Source organism: Acanthopagrus latus, chromosome 21 (assembly GCF_904848185.1).
Source record: "Acanthopagrus latus isolate v.2019 chromosome 21, fAcaLat1.1, whole genome shotgun sequence".
In the NCBI taxonomy this organism is placed as follows: Eukaryota; Metazoa; Chordata; class Actinopteri; order Spariformes; family Sparidae; genus Acanthopagrus; species Acanthopagrus latus.
The window spans coordinates 17,644,673-17,656,359 of NC_051059.1; the positions used below are offsets into that span (position 1 = coordinate 17,644,673).

Consider the following 11,687-nt stretch of genomic DNA (forward strand, 5'->3'; position numbering starts at 1 on the left):
TGTTTTAATCAAAGTATGACTTGTTATCTCATCATTTCGACTTTAATCATAGCTTACACTTTCTATCTCATAATTCGACTTTTTATCCCTTAATTATAACTTACCAAGGTCATATTTTTTCATCAAACAGGGGCCAATTAAAAACATTGTTCGCTCGCTAACGATTAAAATATCAGATCCTGAAGGCATCACGACTGTCAGTCTCAGAGCCAAACAAACACACCTGAGCGCTCAGTTGTTCTCAGTTGCGCCTATTAAACAACTACAAAGCGCAGGTCAAACAAAAACAACGTTATATTTAGCCTCTGGTAAAGTCATCAAACGAGTATTCAAATGTCATCCCATTATCTCTGAATGCAATCGTGATGCCTGAAAAACGCGGAAGCGGGTCAACTTTGGTATCTTCACTCAGACATCTCTGGCCAATCCGACTCCTAACCATGCCGTGAATGCAGCTGAGTGTGGACGGTTGGAGGGGGAAGAAGCAGCAGCAGCAGCAGCCTGGTCCGAAGCACAAGTGACCGCTAGCTTCATGTCAGCCGTACAGATATTACTCAACTAGCAGGAGCGAAAAAAAAAACCTTTCACGGTGAAGACGGAGAGGGAGAGCGAGGGGTCCCGCTGGGAGGGATACGGGACTTTTTATCTCTGTACGTTTGAACCCGACTAAACACTCGTATTAGTTTGTGGTTCACCTATTTTTTTTAAGGAGCTTGGGAGTATCCGCCGTAGGAAGGTTAGCTAGCCACCGCCATCTCCTCTCAGTCGGAGCGACCGCCGTGTTTTCCACACCATGGGGAACGCTGCCACCGCCAAGAAGGGCAACGAGCTAGAGAGCGGTGAGTCCGGGCTGTCATCCGCCCTCAATTGTATTGTTTTTTTTTAATGTTGAATTTAGGTGTTTCACACTCAACCAAAGCCTCTTTTAACGTGGATAGCTAGCTTGTTATAAACTGTCCAGCTACAGTAAAGCAGAGGAGGGCCGTCCCCCGTCCGTCATCCCCCGCACATCTATCCCCACCAGCTACTGCAAACACTCGCCCTGTAGCTGAAGATACATGACCATGTTGGTGTTAATTGTTAAATTATATTTTTTCACGGAAATGTACAGAAAAAGGTGGCCTTGCTATGTTAGCTAGCAGCAACAAGATCTCATGGATGTTGTGGTTGTCTTGGCTGAAAGATGGGGGGGTGGAGAAGGGAGGGAGGAGAGGTGGTGGGGCAACTGACAGGAGTGTTAGGAGCCAATAAAAGCCCATTAGAGAAACGTGAAAGCAGTGCTCATCGACAAATCCCCTACATATCGATGGTTTCACGCGTTTTAAGGCTGTTTTGCATGCCAAGTGGAGCACACGGAAGGATCAGGCTTGGTGACCAGCTAGCCTGCTAACTTTAGCTATGAGGAGGGGGGATTAGCCCTTACAAGGCCCCTGTCATTTCATTGCCTCTTGATGGTGGTAGCTGTTCAGGCCTGCACACAGACCCACTCACAGTTAGCCTCGCCGTGCAGTGCAGTCGCTTCCCATCTAAAAAAAAAAGCCTTAAATATAATGGATTTCCATCTCCATCCTCTCCTCTGTGGTGTCACCTCAACCAGGATGCGTTTATTAGGTGTGTTTTTTGTTCAGCTGCAGCTTCAGTCAAGCACAGCTAGCTGCATCAGACACAAACTTGTGCAATGCTGAATCTTGAATGTGCAGCAATAAACCACAAACCCGTGAGTGCTTGTTTATAAATGGGCAATAAATTTAAACTTGAAGGCAGTGTGGGACTGTTTCTGCCTTGGGCTTCACTGCCACATTTTTATTCTGGGCTGCATAAACAAAGCTTTCCCTCTGTACAGCACTGTGACCAAATATGGTGAAGAAATGACAAATGCCCTCTTTCCATTCATAAAACTGGGACCTTACTACTGTCCTCCCTGCACGCACACACCCTCACGCAAACACACTTGAATTGCGTCCCCGTGTGTTTTATTTAGAGCCCCTTTTCTAATCTTGCCGTGGTAAAGGTCCATCACGGCTCACTTCTCACACTCAGCTCGTCATTGACTGGAGCAGCTTGTCATCAGACCTTCGTCAGAGGATAAGGGGTATTACAAGCTTTCAAAGGTTTGACGTAACTGGGCCTAGGCCGGTGTTACTTTGCGCTCATATACTTTGATGCGTGCAGCTTGTCATCATCGAGCATCCCTGTGTGATAAATCAGACATGTTTCCCTATGCCTGGTTGTAAACATATAAAAGCTGTAGATGGTTATTGATTCATACAGAATTAATTACGTCTGACGACTTAAAATCAGCCCCACCTGCACTGAAATCCTCTCCGCTTTCGTGCATTTTTTTTTTTTTTATAATCTTCAAAAACACGCATATGTGTTCACTTAGTTTGTTTAAAGTAGCTTCACTTTATGATGTGGTGATTACGCTCCTGTGAGATTTATTAACCTGTTGAGGGAGACCAGGCAGGCACAGCCAGGCAGCGCCAGCCACAGACACCAAGACAGACAGAGATGATCAGATCAGCAATAGTTCCCCATACTGCCAAGTATTTCTTTTGAGTGTAACAATGATCCTTAGATCCTGCGGCATGGCTAACTGTTAAACCTGTCTAAGCTGACACTGTGCCCTGAGCTGCAGATTTGCCAGGTGTGTAGCCGCTCTGACAAGACGACCTGGTTACCTACTGTACAGTGCTGTATATAACTTGTGTACCTGTGTTTACTGTATATAGCTGCCATTAGCTGGAACCACACCAAAGCAGTCACACTTGCACAGGGAGATTAAACAGCTGCCATCATGACACCTATTTTATTTCACTGTGCCCATGTATTGTGTTTCACTCTGTAGTGTAACAGGACAGGCCGACATAACCAAACCATGTTATGCTTGTCTGGATTTTGGCACTGCTGTCAGGAAGGGTTGGCCAACTGTGACGGCTTTGGACCATTTGTTTTGTCTCTCAAGGTGCAAAATGTTGTAGAGACTTTGTGCGAACAAAAATGCCTCCTATTATTTAACAAGTTAGAGTTTCTGTAGTAGACTGGGGAGTATTTTGCCTTTGTGGATGTTGTGTGGTTCTATGGCTGCCTGCAATTAACAGTTTGTTGGTCTTTGAAAAAATAATGGGTAACTCCATCAATTTTACACATTAAAGTTTGTTTACAGGTATTGAGGAGTACCTCTGCATAAGTTAAAAAAGTAGTATAAAACCTTGTAATCTGATAAATTGCTTCGAGTGAAGCCACTCACTGCTAAATTGCATTTTGAGTAATGTAGGTGATATGTTTGGAAAAGCAGTCTTGCAAGTTGCAACTGATGCTTATCAATCTTTACAAATGCTTAACAAATGTTATATATAGCAGTTCAAACTTCACATTACTAAATTGACTAAAAGATCCACTCTATCAATGTAGTGAATGGACAAACTGTTTCACGTGGCTCCTCTTTGGGCAATTTATTGTAAATAATGTAGCATGAGTTCAGTTTTAAAATGGATTTTTAATCATTGTTTCAGCTGTACTTTTGTAGCTGTCATCGTAATATAACACTATTATAGGGTGACAGGTTGTCAGACTAAGATGCAGGAAAAGAACAGTCATTGCAAGTGTCACAGAAGTCTAAAGCTTAATAGCACCCAGAATGTTTTGTTCTTCACTGTTATCTTGTCTATCTGACCAAATATGCATGACTGAACTTCAGCTATATGCTACACCTGTTCCTCGAAAAACACCTCAGTAGACACTTAGTCTGTGTTTAAATTCCTCAGGTGAATGTCAACTCTGTTTTCATTCCTGTTGCTTTTTTTCCACACTACATATGCTTCATGTCTGTTGATGCGTTATATTTGTGGTTATGTACATGAACTCTATATTTCTCTCTGTCTTCTCTTCCGTATCATCACCATCCGTGTGGGTGATTGTTCCTGCAAAACCTTGGTGATCAATAGAGACTTTTGGTATGATCATTTCTCCAAAAGACGACCAGACTGGCATAACAGCATTGGTCTCATTGTGACGACTTGCTAGATGTGCTTGCTTTTCTTTTGTGTGCTTTGATAATAAGTCTGTGTTTTTGTTATCCACATTCTCTCAATCTGGATTTCCCATACATTGGTTTGTGTTTGCTTACCATTTTTATGCTTTGTTTGATAGCCTTTCCCTAAACTGTATTAAGTGATGCACAAGATGCTCAGACAAAACCTTTCCTCTAATAAGTGTTGTGTTCCCCCTCCTGTTTGAGTAATGATTCTAAATAACAGAAATGAACATACTGAGTGTCTTGGCATGCATCACTAGTCCGCCCGTCTTGTATGTCGTTTCCTTGTGTTTGTGTGCTTTGCTCTTTGGAACAAAGTATGTGATATTTTTAGTATCCCATTTAATTTATATCCAGATGAGAGTTGACTTTGCCCGTATTCTTCTCCGTTGATTTACAGTTTAATTTACCCACATTTATTCCTTTCCCCTCCTGGTATGATAGCACTTGGTCTTTTTGCCAGTTTAATCTAAAACCATAATGTGTTTTTATGCCAATAATCGAGACAGGAGCTGAATGCTAACTATGTCTGTCTGTGGTCTTCTTTTTTTTTTAGTGAAAGAGTTTCTAGCCAAAGCCAAAGAAGATTTCCTACGGAAATGGGAATGCCCAGCACAGGTAGGAATGAGTAAAAATATTTTTGGTAGTTGTGTCCACAGACTAAGGCTAACAGGTTGTTATTTTCACAGAGCACAACGTGCCTAGATGACTTTGAGAGATTAAAGACCCTGGGTACTGGCTCATTTGGAAGAGTCATGCTGGTGAAACACAAAGGAACAGAGCAATACTTTGCCATGAAAATACTGGACAAGCAGAAGGTCAGTGGAAGCATGCATCAAGCCTCATGGAGCATTTTCAAATTAAGAATGGTGTTGTACCCAAAAGTCATAGTTGAGTAAAGCAAATATATTGTGCTTAAATATTATTTGGTAAGTCATTTCTTTTCTTCTAAAAATCACTCTTCAGTTTAATTTAAAATGATCTTGAAAAATGTCTTAACATCAGTAAACAGCCTGAATAAAACTGTACCTACAATGTTGTTCTTGTTACTAGGGGACACAAGTAAAATAAATAAATAACTGAAAGCTGACTTTCCTGTGTTTGCTATCTCTCTTTCAAGAGAAAGTAAGATTTACCCGACAAGGTCACCTTATCTCTGTTTATCTGATAGGTGGTGAAACTCAAGCAAATAGAACACACGTTAAATGAGAAGAGGATATTGCAGGCTGTGAGCTTCCCCTTCCTCGTCAAACTTGAGTATGCATTTAAGGTAAATTATGCTTTTTAACAAAAAATTAAATTCACTGTTTGAAATTCCTGTGTTTTTTAAGCTTGGTGTAAGTGTTGCTTTACTTTCTGTAGGACAACTCCAATTTGTACATGGTGATGGAGTACGTTCCAGGTGGAGAGATGTTCTCACACCTAAGACGAATCGGAAGGTTCAGGTGAGTTTTATACTGACATGAGTTTATTTCTGCTGTGTTTTATGATGTTCCAGTTTCACCAAAATTCTTTGCACCTCCTCCTCCACAGTGAACCACATGCACGGTTTTATGCCGCCCAGATAGTGCTGACATTCGAGTACCTGCATTCACTAGATCTCATATACAGAGATCTGAAACCTGAGAACCTTCTCATTGACCACCACGGCTACATTCAGGTGAGCCACGCCCAGCAAATGAATATGTAATGCTGCTTGGTTTTGTCAAAGTCACTTTGCTAATGTAAGGTGTATATATATACTTCTGACCTCTAGGTGACAGACTTTGGATTTGCCAAGCGGGTAAAAGGCAGGACCTGGACGTTGTGTGGGACACCAGAGTATCTGGCACCAGAAATCATTCTCAGCAAAGTATGTAGCCTCTGTCTTTTGCTGAAGTGAAATTCCAGTATTTTTATTTCTTTAATTAACATGTTTCGGTGTGTAAATAATTCATACGTAGCATATGTTCTGGAATTGGTTTCAGGAGATTGCCTCAGCTGGCAGTCGCAACATGGCTGCAATGGCATAATGTCTTCAGTATTACAACCTCAACCTATGAGTGAGAAAACTAGCACCATGGTGAACATAACTTTGATAGTCAGAGTTGCTAAGGATTACGTTGCAGCCATTGCACCCCTGCCAACTGAGGCGATCTATTGGACACATCCCAAAACTTCATACTTACAAACATACAGAACAGAATCTACTCTACAAGAGGAAGACGTGTCCTCAGTAGACCCCTAAATATGAGGCAGCAAAAAGACACTGCAATCTCACTTTTTATGAGCTATAAAACTTACTGTGCATTATGGCGACACGTCTGTTAAATATATGAAATCATTGGTCAAAATAGATGAGACAGGTGAAGGAAATTATAAATAACATAATAACAGACCAACTTACAAGTTCTGGCAGGTTTGTGGTTTTTCATACTGTACACTGCAGTGAAATATACTAGTGATGACCATTTGGTAAAAAGAAAGCAGGAGGAAGTCTTTTTCAAGGTCCAGTGTGTAGGATTTAAAGGGATTTTTTGGCAGAAATGGATCATAACCGTGCGTTCACATGCTCCTCGGATCGTCCCATTTCCCATGTTGGAATTCGTTCTTCCAACTTTGGTGTGTTCATGAGCTTTTAAGTTGTAATAATGAAACAACATGAAGGCTTAAAGGATTATGTGTTGTATTTTGATCCTGAAAATGTTTTAAACATTTTGATTTGGTTTGAAGCTTTATATTACAAAGTGATTTTGTTTGTGACTTGATGCCTTACTTGTACATTCTCCATTTGGCTTGTTATCAGGGTTAATGATTAAAAAGATATTTTTCTAAATGATCTATGTGACTCTACTCTGGACAGCAACAGTTACAACCCAAAACCTTTACATGTCAGCAAAAATATACCTACTATCAACCAAATGTTAGTCATGTTTTTTGCATATATGACATCAAAGTTGGCAAGTCGTGTACCAACATTTCTGAGACACTGCATGAATGCATTATAATATTCTGGAGCATTCATCTGGTTGCGAACTACATCTCACTGCCAGATGCTCCTAAATCCTACACACTGTTTTTTTAATTGTATGTAATGCCTGTCGGAGTTCACTCAGTTATGACAGTGTCTGTCTTGAATCTTTTCAGGGCTATAACAAAGCTGTGGACTGGTGGGCCCTCGGTGTACTCATCTATGAAATGGCAGCTGGCTACCCTCCATTTTTTGCAGATCAACCCATTCAGATCTATGAGAAGATCGTGTCTGGAAAGGTAAGCAGGGGTTTGATTTAGGACTTTTCTTCATTTAAATCCATTAACTCAGGATGTTCTTCCACTCTGTAGTTTGAAAACAAGTCAGGTTTATGTTTTTCATGCACTAAAACCCATATTTCTGTTGGTAATAATATATTTCTTCTTCTCTATAGGTGCGATTCCCCTCCCATTTCAGCTCCGACTTGAAGGATCTGTTGAGAAACCTGCTGCAGGTGGATCTGACAAAACGTTACGGCAACCTGAAGAACGGAGTCAATGACATCAAGGGCCACAAATGGTTTGCCACAACAGACTGGATCGCAATCTACGAGAGAAAGGCAAGACACTAGTGCACATTTTGTGGTGACACCATTAACACTGTTACCTCTATAAAAAACAAGTTAATTAATTATTGATTTGTTGATACTGATTTATTTTTTGCTAGTTGTAAAATTCCCAGTTATGATACTCCAACAGTATTATTTTATAGTATTTTGTTTTAGGGAAAGTTATCTGAGGCCGGCTCTTCAATTCTTTCTTATTGTTTTATGGTCCTGTGTCATTGGTTTTTTGTTTTTTTTTCCACTTGGAAATCACCCAGCTCCACTGCCCGCTGTGAGCTAACAGTGCCACATGCCATTTTGCAGGATGACAATGATAATGGAGTTCTTCGATTAACCAAAGCAGATATTTAGCTCGGGCTTGAATCTCATTGATCTGTTGATGCTGTTTAACCTTTTCATTACACAGTCATACTGTGGTCTTTTACAACTGTCACTGTCTTATCAGATACTGATTTGAAAACAATTAATTTTCCTGAACTTTGCAGAGGGCTTCAGGGGTATTCACTTGGCTCAGTCGGCACACAAACACATCCCTGCGTGTTTTCGAATCCCAGCTGAAGCCAAATCTCTCTGTATCTTTCCACCTTCAGTCTTTTTATCACACAGCCAAACACACTATGTGTTTAGTAAATACGCAGCTGAGGGAGGTGGACTGACAACTTTGAGGAAATAGTGCAGCGAAGACTTGCATTTCTGTAATGTCAAGCATCAGCCTCAAAGGATACATATGTTACTCTGCATTGGGTGCTGCCTTGAAAACACAGAAACTGTGAGGCACACAGAAATAACATTTATTAAAGTTCAACCTGAACGAAAAGGCTCAGGAGCATGCGTGCTCAATAAAAGGTGTCTAGGAGCATTTCAGTAACTTTCACTCATTAGCTGTTTTGTACCAGTCATAGGTTTTTAATGAGTTAAACATCATGTAAGTACAAAGCACGGTTAGTTGTCAGCTATGAAATTAATTGGCTCCTATGTTGACGATCAATTAGTTGGCTGAGTAATTTAAAAGCCAGAATTATCTTTTTCCAGCTTCTGAATTGTGATTATTTTCTGGTTTCTCTGCACCTCTATTACAGTAAACATAATATCTTTGGGTTGTTGGCAAAACAAGACGTAATTTTTCAACATTTTCTGATGTTTTATAGAGCAAACAATTAAATGATCAATCAAGAAAATAATCAGCAGATTAATCAATAGTGAAAATTGTTAGTTGCAGCCGCACAATCACAACATGTTAACAAGAAATAGGAGTAAGTGAATGAAGAAATACGTTATTTGGCATCATGCAGTGTGGTTAATCAATTTGAGATAATTCACCTCAAACATTACAAGTTTGAAAAAAAAACACAGCAAACAGATGTACTCCTTTTTAAGTGGAGGTTTTCAGGCATGTGAAAAACAAAATGGGCTGCGCTCGAGAGGAAACTGTTTGCACAAAATGTCGTCAGAATATGCCTAAAGGCACAGGTGTTTATAGCTGTTACGAAATGACAGCGCTTTAACGTGTGATGAAAAGCCTGCTGTCAAACAAAGGAGGGAGACACGATAATTGTTAAAATGGCGATTTAAGCACACACTTTCGAGCAGGTCCCACCTCAAAGAAATTCATGGTGTTGCTTATGTTTATACACACGAAAAAAGGAGGTAAATGTTGTAAGAGTGAAGAGAGAAGCTTCAGAGAGAAGTTCAAATCTTGCTTACTGTGTTACCTGGCAAATGGCTGCCTGAAGTGGGCCTTATTTTCAGTTTTTACAAAAATTGTTGGACCCAGCTCCCCATTCTCACTGCCGTAAAGGTGTAGAGGAAGAAGGTTTCACTGACCACCTGACAATCACTCACTTTAAAGCATATAGCCTCTCTTAAGCTGTCAGAATTCAGAGAATGTCAGAAGTGTATTTTAGCATCTATAGTTCCTTCCAGTTTCTAGACACCTTTTGACAGTTTAAGGTACGTTGCTGTCTGTAAGATATTTCATGTCAAACTCTCTCTGTCCTTCCTCAGAGAAATAATTGCCTTTCCTTTCTCTGTCATGGGTGTTCTTGTGATTGACAGTGCAGACGTAAACCTAAATCCCGTCTGTTTAAATATGTATTGCTCCTGTTCTTGCAGGTGGAAGCTCCATTCATACCAAAGTGCAGAGGCCCAGGGGACACCAGCAACTTTGACGACTACGAGGAGGAGGAGATCCGTGTTTCTTTAACGGAAAAGTGCACAAAGGAGTTTGCAGAGTTTTAGGATGCGAGAACATGGATATATCAGGGAAATAAGGGGATCTTTGCACTCTTCTAAAGACTTGGGATGGAGCAGAGACCATCGTTTTTCAGATCTACTAAATAGTCCCTTCATTCCATCAGGCTGAATGAGGTCGCCGTGATCCTTGGGTGCCGATAACCTCTCACTGTCACGTACACCTGCGTATTAAAGCAGACACACCACTTCTTTCTTTTTCTTTTTTTTTGTACCTACCCACCATTTTTTTTTTACTTTGAAGCAGTTAGTCTTGGATGTTGTTATCCCCTTTTTAAAATGTAATATTTTTTCAACTTATGAGGAAAAACTGAGACAATGGCCAATAATAGTCCACACATTGTAACTGACTCGTCTGTGGCAGTTTGACACACAGGTATGTGGGTCGTAGAATATTCCCTGTAGGAGTCAGCTGTGTATTTTTAACGGTCTGTTACAAATCCACATCACATTGGCTATTGTAAAATTCTGGCCAGCTTCCAGAGGTAGCGTTCATCCTATGTGCATATCTGTCTGTTTTGTAAGACATTTGAACACGTTGAGTGTTGAAAGCATGACCAAATAGAAGACATTGAGTGACACAAGAAGAGAGGTCCTTTTCCAATTTTTTGCTTTTTTGCCTAGAAAGCCAAGCCCTCAGAAACCCCACAGAAGCATCTAGTCACTGGTATTCTGACCCTGGCACAGCAAGCCATAGCAGAAGATGACAAACCTTGTTACATTAGTAAAATGCAAATTGAGTCATTCGTGTCGATCCTCTGGGATCTGTTAGTTACATGTAAAATTTGTCATCTGGTATTTTACTTTTTTTTTTTTTTTTGTCGCTGTGTCTAACATTCTAGTCATATTGTCCCTAGATTTCAGGTCTGCTTATAAAGACCCTTTCATATGATTCTGTGGAACAATGTGACTTCAGTAAAAGGAAAACGAATGAGGTTAAATCCCTTTTAGGATTCTTATTGAGTGTAATGTAAAGTTGAGAAGGTGGTTTTGAATAGTGTTGTGGCTTTCCACCTCAACATTGTTAGAGAAATCTTGCAGAAAAGAGTACAGAATTTGTAATGTATTAAGTCAAAGATGTTTTTAAAATCTTACGAAACAGAAAAGCAAAACTGCGTATTTACCATACTCTCCCCAGAACTGATTTCTTTATTTCATTCTTATCTGAGAATGTAGATTTGCAACTTATAGGTATGCATATTTGAAAGCTTGATTTCAAGGTACAGTTTTCCTCACAATACACTGGCTAAAATAAAGACTGCTCCTTTGTATCACATATAACCCTGTTATTGTTAAACTCATTACATCATACGTATATACATTGTTTCATATATGTTTTTATTTATACACATTAGAGATGCTAATAAATTTTATTTTTAAAAGTGTGTAAGTTGTGTAACTCTCTTCATGAAACTGACTGTTGTGCAATTCAGTTTACTCGCATAAAACCTGTATTACCCGATTTAACCTCAGAGGATTGCAGAGTAATTAAGAACAAAAATACAGGGTTTTGTTTCTTTGTTGCAGGGTAATGGAGCCTAACGTGTGCCTCAGGGATCCTAAGGGGTGATGACAGATTTCCAGGGGTCCCAAGAAATATGGGAACTTACTTTGAGTACTTAGGATTTTTGCAAATGAGAGCAAATGCAAACATAGTTCATCACAGTTTATAGTTCTTTAGTTCGGTACCAACACATGAAGAACACTCCTGACATGTAAAGAACTATCATCATTATTGGTGGGTTTGTTTTTTTTTTTTTTGTTCCATTTGTAAACAAATCAGCATGAAATACTCATAAAATCACTTAAGTACTTTAAGTCATTTA

General features: G+C 39.9%; 1 protein-coding gene across 1 annotated transcript; it reads left to right on the forward strand.

The window, feature by feature from the left end:
- Nucleotides 1-318: 318 nt before the first annotated feature.
- On the forward strand, nt 319-11,248 carry LOC119011561 (cAMP-dependent protein kinase catalytic subunit beta). Its single transcript, XM_037084781.1, has 10 exons — nt 319-839; nt 4,593-4,654; nt 4,726-4,854; nt 5,208-5,306; nt 5,399-5,481; nt 5,570-5,696; nt 5,793-5,888; nt 7,163-7,285; nt 7,441-7,605; nt 9,724-11,248. Exons 1-10 carry the CDS (start codon nt 794-796, stop codon nt 9,847-9,849), a joined length of 1,056 nt encoding a protein of 351 aa, XP_036940676.1. The 5' UTR covers nt 319-793; the 3' UTR covers nt 9,850-11,248.
- The last annotated feature ends 439 nt before the right edge of the window (nt 11,249-11,687 follow it).

What these genes read in the sequence shown, in the direction of transcription:
- LOC119011561 (XM_037084781.1), top strand. Translation starts at nt 794, where the DNA reads ATGGGGAACGCTGCCACCGCCAAGAAGGGCAACGAGCTAGAGAGCG. An exon ending in AAATACTGGACAAGCAGAAG is followed by an intron (nt 4,855 to 5,207) that starts GTCAGTGGAAGC and finishes TTTATCTGATAG; the next exon opens with GTGGTGAAACTCAAGCAAAT. An exon ending in TCGCAATCTACGAGAGAAAG is followed by an intron (nt 7,606 to 9,723) that starts GCAAGACACTAG and finishes CTGTTCTTGCAG; the next exon opens with GTGGAAGCTCCATTCATACC.